This window comes from Hesperophylax consimilis, chromosome 14 (assembly GCF_061612785.1).
Source record: "Hesperophylax consimilis isolate HC1 chromosome 14, BYU_Hcon_1.0, whole genome shotgun sequence".
Taxonomy (NCBI): domain Eukaryota; kingdom Metazoa; phylum Arthropoda; class Insecta; order Trichoptera; family Limnephilidae; genus Hesperophylax; species Hesperophylax consimilis.
Window position 1 is genome coordinate 12,405,820 of NC_142849.1, and position 22,099 is coordinate 12,427,918.

Genomic DNA, 22,099 nt, shown 5'->3' on the forward strand with positions numbered 1-22,099 from the left:
TTATAACGAAAAAAAACCCATCACTAAAGACGAACAGAATTTTATTAATGGAGTAACGCCGCTCAGTCATGAAGTTCTAGAGGTGCTTTTAATAAGGAGTTTGCCAAATTCACTTCATGACTCAGTAGTGTCACTCATAGAGCCAATGAAAGATCAACGAAAATGCAATGATTGAGGACGTCAGAAAATGAAATGGTAGAAAAATGATATTGATGATAATATATTTTCATATCCTTAAGTTAAGTTGGAGAAAGCCAAGACTCAGTTGATAATATAATCATTTGGCACGGATAACATAGGGAAAGCTTTAATGCTAAAATATCTTTTTTAATTTACAATGGAGTGATCAAAAATGATGAAACATGAAAAGTATTAAAAGCTGAAGCAAAGCTTTTCAGTTTCTGTGCGTAAAAGCAATATATTTAAAATAAAGCTATATTCACCTTTAAACTATTGTGAACAGTATATCATATAATATATATTACGGAGTGGAAGACGAAATCATTGGGGTTGATCATTGCATTTTACTGAAATATATTTTAAAAGATCTAAAAATCATGACTGGTATCACAATTCATTTCGATTAAAATAAATTATTTTTATTTTATATTTTCAAAAATTATTCTCGCATCTGGGTGCTGATTCATATTCTTATAATTATTATTTATCTGGCAATAATGGTTTTTCTAATAGAAAATGGATAAATGAAGGTTTGGTAAGACTTACCTCAACTGGAGCCAGTTCGGGAATGATGTGGTGGTTGCCGACAACTTCATCCATTGTCTTCATCACCAATTGTGATTTTATCGCATCCTTGACACAAGAATTTTATTTTCATTAATTTGTCAAACATAGAAGAAGTGGACTGACTGACTGCTAACTAGTGATTGGTAAGACACTAGTTAACAGTCAGTAGGATAAAGTTCGATTCCCATAGCGATTTGCGACTCTTATGCCTGAATTACACCTGCCGAGTGCTCGGCTGATGTGATCAGTACAGTTAGTACTCGGCCTAGTAGCGGACGAGTGAGACAGTAAATAAGGTAAGACCAAGTAAGTGGACAAGGCCCAATTACTTGGTCGAGTAAGTACCCCTTCTATCTGCATACTCAACTCGGCTCTACACTTGCTTTCTTACTTTATTTGTTTAGTGAAAGAAAAAAATTGAATTTTCTAGAAGTATGTAAAGTTTGTTGTTGTAAAACTGTCTTAATTTTTCTCTTTTTCCTCCGTCGCAAAACCGTGTTAATAGCTTTTTAAATTAATTTCAACGAACTGACTAACGTGGTGTCTCTTCTACATTTAATCACCTTTACTCTCCGATAAGTTGTTCGGCCAAGTAACAAAGAGTGATTCGGCTGAGAACTCGGCAAGTGTAATTCTGCCTTTAATGACTTACACTCTTTCAAAACACCTTATACTCTCACGAAATTTAAAAAATTGGCAGTGAAGAATTTATGGAAATAATAATTTTTCCATATACGCAAGGAAAAATATATATCTACATGTATCTGAAGGATTGTAACTAGCGATTCCAGAGCATATTCTGAGAAAAAATGTAAAAGTCATTTCGCCTGAAAATATGTTTCTGACACACGTCGACACTGATGACACTGTTACGCGTCGCGAAGAGATCACACAATACACATTCTCTCTCCTCTGTTACCGTGCTGCTGGAACGAGACGGAGTGCGTATCATGTGACCCTTCAGGCTGAATCGAACTGCTCAGTTGCAACGTATGAAAAGTATTTTTTTTGTTTAAAAAAATGTCATTTTTACTCCAAATATGCTCAGGAATCGCTGGTTAAAATCTTTCGGGTACGTGCTGTTACACCCTACATACAGTGAAACCTATCTCTCATTATTGAAGGGTCCTATTGAAATAAACTATGAATGCGAGAAAACAATGGATACGGGAATATTGAAAAAAGTTTCATTCATAATTAAATGTTTAATATTCTAAAAAAAGTAACATTTCTCTAGAATGTGTTAACCTGTCCGGTGGTATGACCGTACAGGTACGGTGAGAAAAAAAATCCTCGTAAGGAGTATGACCGTACCCGTACGGTTGCGCCTAAAATTAATTAACTATTGAATTTCTTCCGGAAAACCGATAGTTACTGCTATCTAGGGACAATTTGTCATAACTTGCAAAAGTTTTTATCGATTTAGGTACATTACCAACGGAGTTATTCACAATTAAAATATTCCGTGACGTCACCGTCTGGCAGTTGGTGGTAAACAACATTTTTATTGCGAGCGACGTCTTTTGTGAAGTGAAATTTGTGGTTTTTGTTTGTTTTTACACTGAATAACCTAATCATCTTGCATTAAAAATTACCTCACGTGTTTGGATGTGAATATTTATTACATATATTGTACCGACAGTGTTTGTTTTCAGTTTGAATACAGTTTTTGACAGTTTGAACAAAATTCAATAGTGAATCTTAGTGTTATGAACTATTTGAAATATTATTCGTTATACTGTATACACACTATGAGCGGGAATGGTCGCGGCCGACTGGTGCTTATCGGCGGGACGGGTAAAAATATCCTTTACGCCGGCTCCACTTCAAAGGCGAGGAAGGTAAAGTTACCCCATTATTTCCCGTGACTATTTAATCTAAACGCTTGAAGACATTACAAACTACACACACACACGTAACAAAAAAAAGATAAGCCGTTGTTTCTTTTATGTATACACATACTTTTGCGCATCTCAATGAGAGATTGCGCGTAATAATTAGGCAATTTTATCGTGTTAAATTTCAAAGATTGTTTGTTAGTTGAACTGGGAATATGAGTACCTATTATATTTTTATGACGTCTTATAAATTCATTGGACCTTTACTTTTATGAGATAATCCCGAGGATGTTATGACAATAATCATTTCCTGAATGAGAGATAACACAAAAATTGTTTAGCAATTGGATGTATTCCCGGTACTCGTTACTTGTGAAGATAGAGTGGCGCTAATATACACGTGCTTTAGTTATGATATACAGAGTTACAAAACAGACGTGTTTTTAGTGGAATTTATTTAATTGATATTTTCTTTAACCCTTCAAAAATTTCTTCAGATACTAACGAAAGGGATGAGGATATATTTTTGTGCTAATCGCGAAAAACATCCGCTATAGGCTAGAGTCTATTGTTTGAAACGCCCGACTACAAAGTGTTATTATCATTGACATTTTATTATTTTAGGTTTTTCATAATTTGGACAGTGTTTTACTGTGATTTGACTTTGTGATTCGTATTGATAACTAGTTCAATTTATATATTTTACTTTTATAAAAAAATGGTTAACCCTTTGAATGAACAAGACATTGCTGACATTTTAATCGAAAGTGAAGATGAAGATGTTTACGAGGATCTTCATGATTTGCCAATACATTCAGATAGCTCATCCGACGAATCTGATGGGGATGAAACTTTCCCTAGTTGTTCAACATCCAAAAAGAGAAAAGTTGATCATCGTAAATGGGATCAGGGTAAGTTTACGCCCATTATTCATGAATTCGATTCAACTAACTCAGGTATAAGAGCAAATATTCCCGTTAGTGAAAATTCATTGGAAATAGACTTTTTTGAGTTATTCTTCACACTTGATATAGTAAAAATAATTGTCAGCGAAACAAATAAATACGCTGCAAAAATTTCTTTAGACATTTCTCTGAAGTCTAAAATGATGAAGTGGAAAGACACCACGGAGGCTGAAATATATACATTTTTAGTCACGATTATGCTTATGGGACTTGAGGGAAAAAACTCGCTGAAGAAATACTGGACAAATAATCCAATAATTGAAACACCTTTTTTCAAAGTATTATTTCCGCAAGATAGATTTTTTCTTTTGCTCCGAGCTCTTCATTTTTCTGATAACGATACTGCGACAACCGATAAATTATATAAAATAAGAAATCTTCTGGAACCATTGAAGACCATTTTCAAATCAACTTTTTACCCATATCAAAATCTGTGCATAGATGAGAGTCTCTTGTTGTGGAAGGGAAGACTTTCATTCAAAATTTATATTCCCTCAAAACGACATAGATTTGGGATTAAATTGTTTGTACACTGTGATGCACTCACCGGATATGTTTTGGATGTAATTGTGTACACTGGCTCTGAATCAGACATACAAATGAATCCCGACATTGGTATATCAGGATCAGTCGTTACCACTATGCTTGCAGATTATTTGGAAAAAGGTCACAGAATGTTTGTAGATAATTGGTATACAAGTCCAGCCCTGTTCGATTTCTTGCATAAACATAAAACTAATGCATGTGGAACGGCTAGAGCAAACCGAAAAGATATGCCCAAATTTGGTAAGGAGAAAATGAAAAAAGGGGAAATGAAGTCTTTGAATTCGAACAATCTCATGGCGCTGAAATGGCACGATAAAAGGGATGTCCTTATGCTTAGTAACATACATACAGATGCAATGATTGTTACTGATAAAATTGACTTCTCCACGGGAGAAAATAAAATAAAACCAGAGGTAGTTTTAGATTATACCAAGAATATGGGAGCTGTTGACAAAGTGGACCGCATATTGGGCTTCGCAAGCAGTTCCAGGAAGTCTCTAAAATGGTATAAGAAAATTTTCTTCAGATTGATAGACATTGGAACACTAAATGCTTTCTTTTTGCATCGTTTGAAAACGCAAAAGGTTTTATCATTTAGCGAATTCCGGGAAAACTTAGTGTCTCAAATGATCGAAAAATATCACACGCCAAGGCCGGCATCATCTGGAGGAAGGAGAGTAGTGGATCAACCAACTCGCCTTTTAGGAAAACATTTTCTCCGTCCTGTACCAGAAACTGCAGCCCAAGGAAAGCGAACTCAACGACAATGCCATGTGTGTAGACATACAGCAGTTCGAGCTCAAAAAAGAAGTGACACGAAATATATGTGCACCGACTGCAATCTTGCATTTTGCGTATATCCATGTTTCGAAGACTACCATACGAAAAAGCAGTATTAGTTAGTGAAGACAATTTTATTCCTAAGATAGTGTACATAATAATTAGAATAGTGTTATTTTTATCGTAATTATTGACTGCATATACATTGTATACCTATGTTTAATTTTTATAATGAAAATACAATAGTATAAGTGTAAATAATAATACGTATATGTTAGTGTGTATAAAAAGTCGTTCTTCCCCCCTTGGCTTCATTAAAATTGTGGTAAGTGAATCTGATTTTTATTAAGTAAAAACAAAAATCTGCTCCGATTTCGATGGTTGGCGATTTCTGCAAAATTGTTTTTATTTTTTCCTTCTAAATAGCTTAGTATTTGTTTTTTCGTGCTAGTTTCTAAGGATTTTATTTTTATTTTTTTATACTCTACGAGGTGGCATTTATTTTTTTCTATATTTTGATTGTTGAAAAAACTCCCTCCAGCGGGACCGTTTTCTTTCCAGAAACTCACCACCGGACAGGTTAATAAAAATGCTGTGATTCCTAAACCCTTAGCATTATCAATGAATTTTTTGTAGAGATTTTTTCCACTGCTTTCGACAATATTTAATCTTTCTTGAAGAGAAAGCACTTTTATCACCAGACGGTTCATTTTTAAGGTTGAAACGCACGACAAACTAATTTCAGAAGATCTATAAGTAAAATAGTACAAAAACTGCGTGCTTTAAAAGATTAATGCGGTAAAACGATGGATGCATAGAAGAACGACCGATGCAATCTATCTTGGCGAGTTTTGTATGAAATTAATTCAGGACTGGAAGAAATAAACGACATGTGAGGAAACAATTATTCAATGAATGATCGATTGAGATTTCACTGTACATCATTTTTTCCATTTATGCATTTACATTGTTTTTTTTTTAACTATTGTGAAAAGCAGTAATTTACAACTTACACCCTTTGTCTTGTGACGGTCATTTGATGATTTTTTATAATGCTTCAATAATCAAACACAGTGTTATATAATTTATAATTATGAGAAGCCACAATATGATTGTATGGTGTGTTCAGGTTATTACCTGTTCCAGACTGCGAAGTCTGGCTTGTCTCCAGGCAGCCCTGCGCGCCGCCTTCTCCTGGCGGGCCTCCTCGGCGCTGAGCGTGGCGCCCCCGGCCCCCATGCCCTCTCCCCGCTCCTGGCGCCGTCGCTCCGCCTTGGCCGACGGGGCCAGCACCGGGCCACTGCTGTTATTGCTCCATCTGCAATATCATCAGATACAATGATTAATAATAATAATAAAAATTGGATCATTTATAGTGCCATTTATGTGAGAAAATCATCTCAAGGGCGCAATAGTTAAATAATATTCTAAATTAGGTTGTAAATAGTTAATTTATTTTGAGGTTATTTTCTCATAAAAATGGCGCGGTATTTTCCCTATACTTCACTTAGATTTGTAATTAATAACTTCTTACAGTTAAGATTTATTACTGTGACTTAAAACTTATACATATTTATCACCGAGTGGGTATTAACACATAATACTGGTATAATATGACTTACAACTATGGCTTGCTCCTGCATTCCCAATTTCTACCGATTTATAACAAGTTTCTCTTTAACTCTTTTAAGTTAAGTTCCAAAAAAAAAATTATTTTTGAAGATAATATCTACGCATTTGTTATGCCGAAACGTTAATTATACGAATTACCTCGATAGAAAAAAACTGCAAAATAAGCTCCGAAAATTATTAAAAACACGTTTTGTTCTGTTATTTCATATGTTATAGGCGTGATAAAATTCACAGTGTGGCTTGAAATGCAACTAAAGCATTTGTCGAGAGATTTTTGCTCTATTTCAAGTAAGTCATGTTTTATTAAATATTTTCACCATTTTTGCATAATTGTCATCGTTTTTTTAATATTAGCGCGCTCCCTCTAACATTCGTATTTACATATTTTCCTTTCAAACCGTCTTTGAACGCTTACTACGGAGCTTTAAAACTAGAGACTTAAGACTTCACGTCGAAAACGCAACGGCATCATGCCACTTTTTTTTGCTGCAATGTATAATTTTTTTTTACATAACATTACTCTTGTTAAAAACACCGCAGAAAAATAAAGTCTGCCGAAAAATAACACCACTTTTCGCAAAACTAAAGCAAATTTCGCCAAAATAACACAAAATTTTCGGGTCCTTTCAATATAAACTAACTAACTAACTAACCATCACGCCGTTTCCCCGCAGGGGTAGGCAGAGAGGACGGACCGCCAAGCAACTCGGTCTTGGCACACACTCCTTGCCTCATTCACATTCATACATCGTCTATAATATAATATTTGAATAAAAAATAATAGTAATAGTGTACTTTTGTCTGTCCAGTGGCTCGGGGTCAGGGTCGGAGTCCTCGTCGCTGTGCTGCCCGGGCTGCTGGTCCATGGCCCAGGAGGCGAGCTCTGCGCGGCTCAGAGACGCCATCTTCCTCTCCTCATCCTGCTTCATGCGCTCCACCTCATCCGTAGACAGGAAGCTGAACACCTTGTCTGTAACACCACACAACCATTTTTTTAGTCTGCCTCACGATCTCAGACATAACACCCTCTTCTAACACTGCTGAAACCAGAAGTGAAATCGATAAACAATAATAGCGGTTGGCGGTAAGTTAAACAGAGACATTATAGACGACTGTGGGGTATTAACTTATCTGGTTGTAATAGAGAGACATTAATAACTACTCAAGTGATTTTCGGCATATTATGTCAAGTTTTGCAAAACGTCTTGAGTGATCGCATGGCAAAATATGCTATTTTTCTTTCCCTTTTGTAAAATATTTATTATTTGTATTATTTCAGTTTAAAGTTCTCGCAACCCGAAAGCTGGTTTAATACTTTCCTATTTTATCGATAAATGTCTAAATTTCAAAGGGTGAAACTTAATGGGACATTCTAGAATCATAAGTATTATTTATTTAAAAATCACATTTCAAAATAGATGTTTCTTTTACAACGCGGAATGCGATCACTCGAGTGGATAATAATGTCACAATAATAATTGAATGACGGTGCAGTTTAGAGGTCATAAATATATAAGCATTTTGACCGGTCAATGGCTGAGTTGGCATTGTGTCTGGTTCCCAACCAGGCATCGTGAGTTCAATTCCTCGGCTGGCTAAGTCCTCCATCACCACACAAGCAACATTATCTCCGCTTACTGTGACAGTAGCAGGACATTTTCAAATGTTGTCAGGTTATTTGCAACCTGGGAATGTTTGTCTTTCTTTTAAACTTTAATTTTTTAAATAATAATATAGATGTATTACAAAAACAAATCATTTTGATATTAATTAAAAGCTAAAATGAAGTAAGTGCTTACAATGTTAAAGATTTTCAGTAATACATACAATCAAATTAAAATACATACCTGGCTTCGGAGAAGGTTTGTGACTTTCTTCCATGGCATTTTCGAAGAACTTCTTTTTATCGCTGACAGAGGCTTTTACCAGGTTGGCACTGTGCGGTGGAGACGCCTATATCAAAAAATATCTATTACTTTACTGAATTTTCAATTCATTTTAATAAATATATTTATTATAATAAATTGACATATTCCTGTTGAGCTGTTAAAATAATCCATTGTGTCAAATTGTAAAAAGTTTGAGGTTTATATTTTTCCATTATGCATTCCAATTTTGTGATCTGTGGCACACTCTAGCAGATTTTATATACAAATGGACAATAAACATAGAAAATTACCAAATTAAGAAGTTTTAACAGCGCAACAATGATATTCATATTTAAATTCGAAGGATATTAAAAGAAATAACTGTAAAAAAACATAAATTATTAATTGATTGGGAAAAAAAGAATAAAATAAATTTAAGCTATTAACCAAGAAGTGAATAATAATATTTATACAAATAAATTTTCTAGAATCAAAGAATAACTAAATACCAAAAACAAAAACCATCATGCAAATCAAAGGGAAAGCAATAATAAAGAAAAGTAAATAATATAATACAAAAGAATTGAAATCATAAAATTAAAATTCTATTAAAATATAAGTGTTAATTTTTCTACACTATGTTATATTCACGAAGCAATATTATAACTGAAACCAGCAAAAGATTGGCATGAATTACAAGATTAAAGAAGAAACATTACTAAGAAGTAGTTCCTTCAATAGACATACCGGTTATTGACGATAAAGACATTTATTAACCAATCAACTTGTGTTTCAGTTAGTATAAAGCTCCCGCTGTTGGTGTCCTACCTCGCCAAGGAGAAAGGGTGGCTTGGCTTTGAGCAGCGGGTGGCTGAGCTCCCGCCGAGTCTCCTTATTCTCACTCAACACATGACTAGTGGTAGACACAGTAGACAGTGGCTTGTACGAGGAAACCATCCTGGTCACCAGGGGCTCGTTGGACTTGAGAGAGGTGTTCTGGACATATGTGGAGTGTTTGTAGGGAGTGGGTGCTACGGAACCAAAGTGCACACGCTTCTCACTGCCCTGAGACAATCTGGAGGACTTGTCCGACGAACTGGACTTGCGAGACGACTGGATAGTGTAATAGTCGCGGTCGGGAGTCACACTCTCCGAGGAAATCACTTCCACCGTAGAGAGCGGTCGCGCGGGAGACTTTGGCAGGGTGCTGATTGACAAGGGTGCAGAGGTGTCCCTTACCATGTAAGGGTTATAAGCGCCGGACACTGTGGAAATAGGGGCATACGGCTTCCCCGTAACAGGGAATGTCGCCGATTGCGGCATGTTCGTTTTGTGCATAGAGTCGTAGTTGTAATAAGCGTCTGGTGCCATATTCATTGCCGAGTGAAGGGGCGTGTAACGAGGCTGGGTGTAATCTGGTGACTGGGTCTCGTCGGGGTGCAAGCTACACGGCACGTTGGGAATGTGCGACACGGTGGGCAGAGTGGCGATGTGCACTTGAATGAGTTCTGGACTTTTGACTCTCTCCCGGCCCAGACTGTCAAACGAGTGCGAGAATACCGGAGTGGTGGGTAGAATGGGAACTGCTTCCTGCGCGGGAATTATTTTGACAGTGTCCACAATCATGGGGGGAGGAAGAGACACTGGAGTTGTGGGTGATGTTATTTCTGACATTAGTTTGAATGGATTGCTTGGTTCATCAGAATCGGAACTTTGTTGCGGCGTAGGGGGGGGCAGAGGGGGGGGAGGTGCTGGCCTAGTAATAAACACTTCATCCATGAGCTGTTGCGCCGGAGAATTGTTGGAGAGTGACAGAATAGTGGGAACCAGGTCACTGTGTAGTGAGGTCCTGGGGGGCAAGGTAGCCAGGTTGACAGGAGGGGGGACATCGGAGTCGATGCTGGAAGTGCTGTCAAAATCCACTGGCGGCAGCGGAGGGCTGACTTTCATGGGTTTTAGCAGCTTCCTGGGTTTGGGGGGAGGTGACGGCGGCAGCGCTCTTTCAATATCCTCGATGGAATACATTCGGTCCCGAGTGTCGAACAACGGCGGAGGCGGAAGAATGATATCAGAATCGGCAATGATTATATCGGAGTTTTCATTAATGAAAGAAGATTTAGCATCGAGAACCCCCACTGGGACATAAGGCGGTTTAAGTTTTGCCACAGAGATTTTGTTATCGGGACATGCGGAGTTAGTAGTAGAAATTGGGTCGGTGTTAGGAGTCAAAGCTACTTCATGCGGTTGAGGGGGGAGGGGCTCGTGTGGGGGGGCGCACAGAGGGGGAGAGGGTGGCAGCTCCTCCAGGGGACTCTCCCTAATGGGCAAGCTGTCGAAGCTGACTTTCTTTACAGCAGGCTTCTTCACAACCGTGGGTGGGGCGGGAAGAAGCTCCTCTTCGTCTATACAGGTGCCATCGGAGGAGGTGACCCGGGACAGGAGGGGCCCCCGCAGGGACCCCGTGTGCGAGGGAGGGTGGGAGGGGGGTTTAGCTTTAGGTAAAGTAGAGGCTGCAGCAGATGTTAGCGGAGACTGCATAGCCGAGCCCACAATGGTCGGCTGTTTAGGGAAAAATAAATCAAAACCAAAATCAAATACTCAATCATATTACAATACAACTGATCTACAATTTGAATCCCGTCCCTTTTATTTCAGAACTTTGTAACAGGATTGAAATATTTAAATAAATTAATAAAACAGAGCATTGGATTCAAATTATCGATCATTATAGGTATTAATAATTGTATAAGTTAACAAGATATAGGTGTGTTGTTAGTGTATAAATTTAATATGATATTATAACAATTGAATGAATAAGTTATTTGACCATCACCAAGTATGCATGCACCCGACTTGTAAATGTGAACAAGAACAGTAGATGTCAGGTCTAGAGGAGAAGATGTAAGTTGAGTGAGTTGTGCTGCCTAGAATGATTGCCAATGTTATCTAAAGGCGTTGGAGCTATTTAGAAGCTGAAGATGAAAATATGTATCGGAGAATATTAAATTTTTTTAAATGGGAACAGCCAAACTAAAGTGATGAAGAAATTGTAAAGTATTAAATTGTATTTTGGTAAATAGTTGGGGAAAATAATTTGTAAGTGAATGGTTGAAAATAAAAAGAAGAAAAAAAACTAAAATGGGACGAGTGGGGTGAAGTGACAAAATCGAATTCATTTTTAAAAGATATATTTGTTTTTACAATAATTTAAAAAAATCAGAACTCTGATTATTACTAATAATAATAATTCATATAGTTGTGTCAATCATTTTTACACGGGTTTATTGCAAAACAGTGAAACACCAAATATTCTTTAGAGAAACAACATCATAGAACAAATAATAAATAATTTTTCACAAGACTCAACTACATAACAACGGTAATAAACAATTTTTAGTAACAAGTGCTCGGAACAAGAAATGTTTAATTTTACTATAAGTGGTTTAAATGTAATTAAATTTCGCTACGTATCAAATAACGATATGTTAAAAACGAATTTATTCGGGAGAGATTGATTTGGCTGGCACTATCTTCTCTGTATAAAGGCATAGAGGTATATTTAGGTACAGTTGTTGTTCAGAACACGAGTCACACATTCATCACTGATTTATAAAAATATCATCTCAACGAGGCAACAAATAAAATTATGTCAATAAGGTATAAAAGTATTTCAATAATCTCTCAAAGGCTTTTTAAAAAGTTTTTTTCTACAATTCCTAGGTCAACAATTCTTATGGCAGGAAACATGGAAACATGTTTCAATTGAACGTAAATATTTAACCCATGTTAATGAATCACTACAATAACAAAATTTTATTTAAAAGGCAAAAAATATCATCCAAAAGAATTATTCAGAGTTCTATAGGGAGAAAAATGATCATTTTAATATGAATAAAAAAATCTTAAGTACAGATAAAGTAGCCAAAAACAAACATAAAATATCTAGTAGAATTAACAAATTCAATGAATAAAAAGTTAATAAATAATTTAGAAAGCCAAATCGAAACGAATATATAAGCGAAACCTTATCTAAATAATATTATAAATACACTACATTTTATCTTAAGTATAGGATCACATTCATGTAAGATTATAACAAAGTATTATGTATGTATTATATTTTATATTAATATAGTTACGGAGGTATGCCAAATTATATTATTATTTTTCTAAAAACCTAGAAACATTTTTTTTTGGAGCAAACGGGACACTTTTTAAAACTCTTACAAACTAATAATTCAGATAGTTTAAAATAATTCATTCAAAATTATTTAGCTCCAGATGACATAAATTAATAAAGATAAATATATCTTGAGTTATTTAGATTCTGTGTTATGTCAAATTATGTATCTTGAGTTATTTAGATTCTGTGTTATGTCAAATTACATATCTGGAGTTACTTAGATTCGTTATGTCAAATTATGTATCTTGAGTTATTTAGATTCTGTGTTATGTCAAATTATATATCTCGAGTTATTTAAGTTCTGTGTTATGTCAAATTATATATCTCGAGTTATTTAGGTTCTGTGTTATGTCAAACAATCGTGTCAGTAATTATTGTGTCAGATTCTCTGTCGATGGGATATACATTTCCACAGTACAGAAGTTAATTAATTGTTTACCCATTCATATAACTAATTTCAAAGCATGAGTTAAAATTGAATTTTTTTTAAATATCAAAAGATTCTTGCTTCACAAAAAGATATTACCAAAAACGGCACTAATTTATGATATTTTTTTTAGTTGGGCCAATATTACTGGTAAAACAACTAAATATATAACTATTTGTCAAAAAGGTAGAAAATAAATTCAAATATATATATGCAGTCATGGAATTTTGAATGATTTTAGACTAAAATTAAAAAGCGCTAATTGAAAAGGAGCTTGAAAAAAACACCCTTAATTATTCTAGTTTTAAATTTTTATAAAAATTATAGTTAGTTACATTTATAATTTAAAAAGTTACAGTTATTTAACATTTATAATTCTGGAATAGAGAGCTTACACGGTCAAGATAGAATATATATCTACAATATTTATAGAAACATGTAAAATCGCTATATATTTTATCCATATTATAGCCAGTTCAGATTAATTCTAATGATATTTGAATGCACAAGAATATGATATAGTATGTGTCTATATACAAAATATGTTCCCTTAAAGTCATTTCTATTCAATTTATGCTAAGACAAAGAAAACCTTGAAAAATAAGCAAATGACTAACCCCTCAAAAAACTAATAAATAAATATTAACCTTAAAACTGACTAAGAAACATTTATTTATTTTAACATGTAAAATAAAAAATATTTCAAAATTTTTTAAGTGAATTTCAATTATAAAAAGAAAAAGTCTGCTGCAAATTTGCATAGGTTCTAAAATGTCCATCAAAAATCAAACTAATTTGGGTTGTCTGTGCTGTTTGTTAGTCCTGTGTGAAATCTGGATCAATGAACTCAAATTTGCTCTAAAATTATGTGTCATTTTCAAAATTGGAACTGATTGTATGAAGAATTCAGACAAGCGTTAAAATAGATACCTACCTATGATATAGTATTATTAACACATTTTCAAAATTGGAACTGATTTGTCAAGGTTTCAGACTGTCTGCGTTGTTATTACTTAATTTCGGTTGTGAGAGTGCTGCTTATTTCTGGATCAATGAACTCTGTAACTCGGATTTGCTTTGAATTTAATTGTCATTTTCAAAATTGGAACTGACTGTGTGAATTATTTAGACCTTCAACAGATAAAATAATAAAAATAAATACCTACAATACAATATTTTTAACAAAAAATTATTTTAACTGTCATTTTTAAAATTGGAACCGATTTGTCGAGAATTCAGACTAACCCTTGACTTTTCATGGGTATGCGCTAGTTTAAAATAAAAAAAATGCGTTTTTAAATAGGTGTAAGTGGGGGTATTTATGAAAGCAAATGAAATAAATCTTTTAGTTAGGTTTACAAAAATATAAAGCAGATATATATTTACACCCGTCAATCGAAAGGCTTTTATACAACATACTCTAGCGAGCGGTATGTTACTAAGCCCTTACTTTCAGTCTTTCATATTATATCAAATATGCCATCAATTAGACAGGGGAACTGACGTGTTCATTTCATCAACTGCAGCGGAAGGGCAACAACTGTCACTCTTATTATTATTATTACTTGAGATGTGAGTATACACATTATTTCATCAAATTGATTCACTATTCACATTCTTGTGCTCACGTAAAACTGATGCTTGTGTAATAAGTTCAAACGCATACACAATTCAAACCCAATTTTGCACCAACAATACCGAGGAACCAAATGTCAGCAATCGGGAGAGACAAAAACTGGTTGACCTTTACCAAATTAAAAAATAATATTATTTCAGTAAATGTGATCACATTTCTTTATCTCTTGAATCGTTTACATTTTTTTAACACTTTCTTTTTAATGAATGACGAAGAATGAAAAGATGAAACAGACAGACACAGAAAATAAAAAGATAACGGTCTCAACTGGGATACAAACCCAGATCCTCTAATCTTATCAGAAATGGTAATAATTTTTTTTAAATTGAAATATATAGTTCACCAACAAAATAGAGTATCCAACAAAATGCAAATTGTTAAGGAGAGACTTGGTGACCATTGCGAATTAATAAAATCTGTTTTGCAAACATCTTCGTCGCTCCAGAAAGATTATCGATTCGTTGTAATACGTTATAAGTTGTTAAATTTTTCCACTTAATCATTTTGAATTGCTCTCAAATATATTTATTAAAATTAAAAACATGGGCAATAAACTCTGTGTTAAAGGTCAATTCGGTTCCATGCAATATTTATAATGAATCTTACCAAATAGTATAATAAAATAACAAGTAATTACCCAACTGCTGCAAAGTATTTACCTGCAACATTACTTAACAACTTACCCTTTGAAATCACTTGGCATGCCGTCAGTGAAACCTCATAGCATTTGTTACTTTATTTGCAATAAGATTGTTCAACTTACAGTAATAATTACGTGACGAATTGTCATTTCTCTAGGATTCTAAATTTGTAGGAGCACATGGAAATTCTAATTGGTCTGTCTGACTAAAATTGACGATGATAAATTTTTATAACAATAAAACAACAAGTAAAAAATATTAATAAATTAAAATTAATTTAAAATGACTCGAAGAATAACTACATTTTATTCAAATTTTTTATTAATTTACCTTGATTAATCTCGGCTAACATTGACGAGAAAAAGACACAATAATGAATTATTTATTACCATTTCACTAAAAGTGTGAAAATTACATATTTATTTACAATAGAAGTTATTAGAAGATTCATGCCTTATTTAAAAATTTTGTGCTGTCGTAAGATTAAACCGAATGTTGGCACAAACATTACCAAATATTAATTTTAGAATTGGTCTTATGAAATGTAATTGGATAGATTGATTATAAGTTGAAATCTTATGGCGCGAATACATTTGCGAGATTTTGCGAGCCGAAACGCCGCTTGCAGTTGCTTCTTTCCCTTCCCAAAATTCGAGGTTCGGCTCGCGTTTTGCCTCGCAAATGTATAAGCAGCATTAGAGAAATGGCTTTTCAGGAGATATCTCATTGATAGAGGAGGATTTCACTAATAATAATCACACTGGTGGTACACTTTAAATAAACCATAATATACTAGGAGTCTAGGAGACTACATAATCACAGATTTACTAAAACTCCAGGGACATTACATAAAAATACACTCTTATATTGAATTAGTGCTTAAAATATGTGTAATACATTGCATTGGTCGAAGCCAATCACAATCAATTCGAGGACGAATTCACGGCAAATCTAATTCATGTAATTTAATTATATGATAATCATATATTTTTTAAGCGCTGAGTACATTAAAAAAGGTGTTTATTTTTAATATGGTCGTGTATAATACAAAGTTTGCAAAAATTATTGACAGAATGTTAATGCTAATTTTATCAATTATTTACAATGATTAATTAAATTGATAAACATACACAGACTTCCTAAAAAATGCGGTGTAAATATTACACTGAGCATAAGGTCAGAACAGTGAAAAACTTGACTTATTACCACCATGGCGTTTGTTTGGTTAAAATGATCTTAAACCAGGCTTAAGGCCGGCTATACCACACCAACGTTCAACGGGCATATAAGAATCTAATTAGTAAGACGGTTAGAGAATATGGAACATTTGAAAATAATGAACCAAAATTAGACAAATTAGCGTTTTTTACCAACAAACTAAACAATATTAAATACATTATGCTAAACACCCTTAAATATTTTTTTTATAATACATTTATTATATAATTAAGAATAGATAGACCTTAAAACACTACCATTAATTAAAAATATTGACAGAAAGAGAAAGCCAAAAAAATAGAGAGACAGCTTCGCTTTTGAGTTAAATTGGTCAAATAGTTTATAAGAATAGAATTATATGAATATTTTAAGATAGCCAAGAGCAAAAGAAAAACCTAAAATAGAACCTATCATTATAAATGAGTGAGACATGTAGGTCTAGAATTATTATTCTTGGATATGACATAAATAAGTATTTGGATGTAAATTTAAGTTATGTTTAGAATAAACTAATTTTTGATTTATTTTAAAACACGTGAAAGTTAAAAGTAAAAAGGTCCCTTTGGTTGGTTGAGTGAATTCATTACAGGGGTACAATAATAAGTATAAGAATTATATCTAAACCACAAACTCCCGTGCTTGGGTATGTTAAGGCTTTTCTTCGTTCGTACAATCGGATTTTCTCTGGAAATATGTTCAATTATACAATCATTTCAATTTGTGCAGAATCGAAGATAAATCGACGACAGATTTAATGAATTTTAAAAGAAATACAACATGTTATGTACGTACGGTCAAACTACGTTATAATAAGCATAAAAATTGAATCCACCATGGAAATTTACAAGGGCATAAACCCATTGTTTAAATGTTTTATTTCCACTATACAGGGTGTAGAAAAACAGACAAAACCGTGCAGTTTTGAAGGGCCGGCACATCCCGTGTGGTGGAGGTAGGAACCTGGGTCTAATTGTATTGGGAGGGTCGTGCCGTTTTCAGTTGTTACCATGGTTTGGTCCGGACAACCCCCAACCCAAAACTGTTGACCACTCACTAAGGAGGATTTTGCATCAAGACGTAACATTCCACCCCTATAAGATTATGAGTTGAAACCTCCTGACTGGTGACAAGGCCCACTTCAATCTCTGTGGAGCAGTGAATAAACAACATTGCTGAAAATAACTCAAGGCAACTTCACGATAGACCTCTTCGCTCCCCAAAAGTGACCGTGTGGTGTGCGATTTCCAAATTCGGGGTCATTTTAATTTTTTGAGGAGAATAGACGAACCGTGACTGTCAACCGTGACGCTCAACGTTATGTTTCCATGGTGGAAAAATTATTTGAACCTCAATTAGAAGAACTAACGGAGGAAACAGATCTGGGAGACACCTGGTTTCAACAGGACGGTGCTGCGGCCCATACTGCTCGAGTTCCTGCGACAGATGCTCCCTGCGCGCCTCTCCCCTGAGGGGTGACATGGGGTGCTTCTCACCTCCGAAGAACTCGAGGATCGAATTCGGGAGGAAATCGCCACTATATCTGTTGAGATGGGCCAAAATGCAGCCGAAAACTTCAGAAATCACCTTTATCAATGTATTGCTACTGGGGGGTCTTTGATGAATACAATATTAATAAAGACACTTCATTAATTGAATACGACTGTACTCGGGCGACATCGGTGATACACTATGGCATCATCGCATAACTGACGGTACAAGACCGACGTACGCCCACTATTTCCAGCCTAGGAGTGATATAAATCTCTTTTTATGCCCTTCCGCCTTTTCACAGTTTTCATATTAACTTAAATCGCTGTAGTTTATGATCTACAATCTAGAGGTGGTTCAGAATCTGTCCTTATTTAAACGGAGTTTGACGATATTCAAAATAAGGTACAAACTTAATATAATTTGCTTAAAATTATAACAATCTAGGTATACCAATAAAAAATATTATTTTAGTACGATCCCATTGATGTAATGACTAACCCATTGAAGAGATCTATTCCTAACTATTATAGTTATTTATTTGTATGGATAACTTGGAGATTATTGACAAACCTAGATTGTTGTATGTAGAAAATAAAACACAAGTACATACACCTAATTAACGAACATAAGATCACTGAACAACATCCATGCAGCAGAGTTTTTAAAGAGCTATTTTTTTACCAAACATCAATGAATATTGAGCCCATTCCACATCAACGAAATCAATCGACATTGTTCCAGTACTGAGTTGGTCCATAAAACAAGTCAATTAACAAGAATGCACTAGATCCATTGTATTGTAAAACCATTGTTTTAATATCCCAACAAAATACATAAGACATAAAATAGGGCCAATCATCTGCCAAATACATTGATTTTCCTAAGTTCCATGCTTTTCTATTCATATAACTCCCTAATAACAATACAAATGCGGATTCACTTTCCCAAATACAAAATAAATTATTGTATCAAGAATTTGGTTTATGGCATGAAAAACTAGGTAGTCTAATTATCCATACATAATATGTTGTTATTTATATTCGATGAAATGGTCATTGATACATTCTATTGAAACAAACATTCCAATTACACAAGACTGGGTGAAAGGGGAAAAATAATGATTGTAATGCTGTAGAATTTTCATGAAAAGAACTATGTAAATAAATAATCAACCTTCACATCTTGAGACTCATAATGTGAGATGCAAGTGCTGTTGGCATACCATGTAAGTCAATTATATAATAACATGTGTTGTAAATTAAATTTGATGAATTTAAAATTAATATAGTTACACAAACATGGATAAAGCATTATTTATTTCTTTCTTCATATGAAGCTGTTACTTTGTGATGTGACATTATAATTTAAAATTAAACAATAACTTTGTAAACATCACTTATAGGTAAATACTTAATGCCGACCGGGTTTCGCTACAACCGTAGCTTCATCAGGGCAGTATAATACTAAACTTCTAAAATCTGAATTAACATGTGTTGATATCACAGTGAGTGGATAGTCTGAGCTACAGTGGAAGAGGTAGGGATATGGTCAATAACATCCTAAATAAGAAATTAAAAAGATTATCGACAAGTAAATTTCTATTTAACAGCTCCCCTCATAATAATAATATATCAACTAATAATAATCAACCTCAACAATGGCGTAGAATTTTGTACATCAATAATTTCTCTCAAAAAAGCATATAAAACCTTCCACCAGATATCAAACCAGCTTTTTACACTAACAATAGTATAGGTAAATTTTTGATGAACGTTAAGGACAAAGAACATCGGTTAAATCACTCAGGTATTTACTCACTGCAATGTAGTGACTGTCCCGCGTTTTACATAGGCAAGACAGCGCGTAATGTCAACACGCGAGTCAAAAACACCTAAGAGGCTTAAACAGTAATGGGTTCTCCGAATTTGCAAATCATCTCATAGCAACCAACCATACGTTTGACAAAAATACTGGCGTCAGTCTATTACATAAAAACGGAATAGGTCTTAGGTTGGATAACTTAGAGGCGCTAGAGTTAAGGAAAGCCAAAAACATCAATAGCAAAGTCATCAACAACCAAATAAACCTAAATAAAAGTCCTATACTCAGATTGTTCCCTATTGACAAAGAGCACTCGCCTCTGAATCTCCCACCTACCCCTACCTCTTCCACTGTAGCTCAGACTGTCCACTTACCGTGATATCAACAGATGTTTAGTATTATACTGCCCTGATGAAGCTACGGTTGTAGCGAAACCCGGTCGGCATTAAGTATTTACCTTTAAGTGATGTTTACAAAGTTATTGTTTAATTTTAAATTATTTATTTCATTTATCTAGAAAATTTCTTTATGGAACTTTGGAAAGAAACTGACAGTAAGCATATCGATTAAATAAATAATAAAAAAAAGGCCAATTGTAGAAATTAACACAATTTTTAGTTTTTAATCATAACGGAAGCATTTTGCTTTTATCACAAAAAAATGGCAAAATTTTTGTCAATAAGTTTAACCCCTCAAGCCTCGGGCATATTCTGTCAGAAGGTCAGAGTATTTCCACTTTGCAATAAAATCCAAATAAATGGAATATTTCTGAATGTATCCAAAAACTAAAAACTGTTTTTGAAAGGTGATGAAATACACTTTCACATTATCATTTCAGAAATGAAAATATATATTTTTAAATATTAAAATTTTTAATGCAAACATAAAAAAAGTTTTAAAAATAAAGCTCACTTTAAAAAATAAAAAGAAAAAAAACACACATTTTATTAGACAAATGAATTATAAAAGTTACTGTCACCTCACTTTTTTATTGTTTCATGTAAAAAATTTTAGTAAAAATGTTCATTATTTTTTTTCAAATTGCGGTCGGAAACTTTGATTTCATATCTGTGTACATTTTGATCCTACTGTGGTTAACATTTAGATTTGAATATAAAGCGTGGTGTTTTCTCTTCCTAAAACCATTTAGATCATATTTCTCACCATGACAGTAAGGGAGACAACGATTTCTATGAGACCCATATGAGCTGTTCCCAAAAGCTAACAAATTAGCCTGAGGGGATAATGAAAGAAAAATTAAAATTGAGAGGAAAATTAGCAAATACAGACAGGTAATTTTAATATTCAAAATTAACTTAATAATGTTCATTTTAGTTGATAACAATATGAATACAATGCACTTTCTTATGCACATAATATTGTTATTTACCAAAGTCGATGTATTTAGTTCAAATAATTCCTATAATATATTCCTATATTCAATACCATTTTTAAATGGAATATGATTAAGTTCTGCTAGTTTTACTTAAAATGTGTGACAGCTATTTCATTGTATTTATACAGGGTGTATCAGACAAATTTTAACCAGTGATTCCTGAGCATATTTACTATAAATTCTGGTGATATTTTTTTCAATTAAAAACAACAAAAAACTTTCATCACATGATACTTGTCTCGTTCCAGCAGCACTGTAAAGATAAGACGGAGTGTTATATGATCTATTGCGACGTGGGGCAGAATTTTTTTTTGTTTTTAAATGAAAAAAAAGTAGTCAGGTAGCAAAATGACTTGTAAACGTTTTACCCCAAATATGCTTAGTAATCGCTGGTTAAAGTCTATCAGGTATGTGCTGATACACTCTGTATATCTTTCAATACGACGTAATTATATACGCACCTATCAGAACATCAAAATCTAATTGATTTAAAGGGGTTAAAAAATGATAAAAATTCACATCCATTCACATTATGGTACAAACAAGAAAGATGGATAATTGGGTAAAAAAATTAATGTTTGTTTTATGTAAAATTGTTTGTTTGTATGAGTAAAATCAATAGTCAAACATAACTAAAATAATTTCTAACTAAGCTAACGTAAATCTTCCAAAAGTAATTGTGGAGATTCAATACAAAACCATTCTAGAAGCTACACAGCATTTTGAAAAGCGACCATCTAATATAAGGCAATTTAAAATGGGTAATACGAATTGCAAATAAATACTAAATGGAAATAAAATGATTTGGGTGATGCATACTTGTTGATTTCATGCAAAGCAAATAGTTGTCAGTGTGTTGTGTCATGCGCATGCAATGTGTATTGAGTCATTCACTCACAATATCAATCAG

The 22,099-nt window shown here is 33.9% G+C and overlaps 1 protein-coding gene across 7 annotated transcripts in view; it reads right to left on the reverse strand.

The window, feature by feature from the left end:
- Positions 1-22,099, reverse strand: part of scrib (scribble planar cell polarity protein) — a 412,544-nt gene that overhangs the window by 4,461 nt on the left and 385,984 nt on the right. For 5 of the 7 annotated variants that reach the window (XM_089639515.1, XM_089639514.1, XM_089639517.1 and 2 more), the window contains 5 exons: positions 9,205-10,935; positions 8,356-8,461; positions 7,304-7,478; positions 6,014-6,194; positions 727-813 (listed from right to left, as the gene is read on the reverse strand). In XM_089639515.1, coding sequence (XP_089495641.1) covers positions 727-813; positions 6,014-6,194; positions 7,304-7,478; positions 8,356-8,461; positions 9,205-10,935 — 2,280 coding nt within the window. Of the gene's footprint in view, positions 1-443; positions 528-726; positions 814-6,013; positions 6,195-7,303; positions 7,479-8,355; positions 8,462-9,204; positions 10,936-22,099 lie in introns of all 7 variants that reach the window. The other 2 variants (XR_016303147.1, XM_089639518.1) reach the window with 2 other exon arrangements.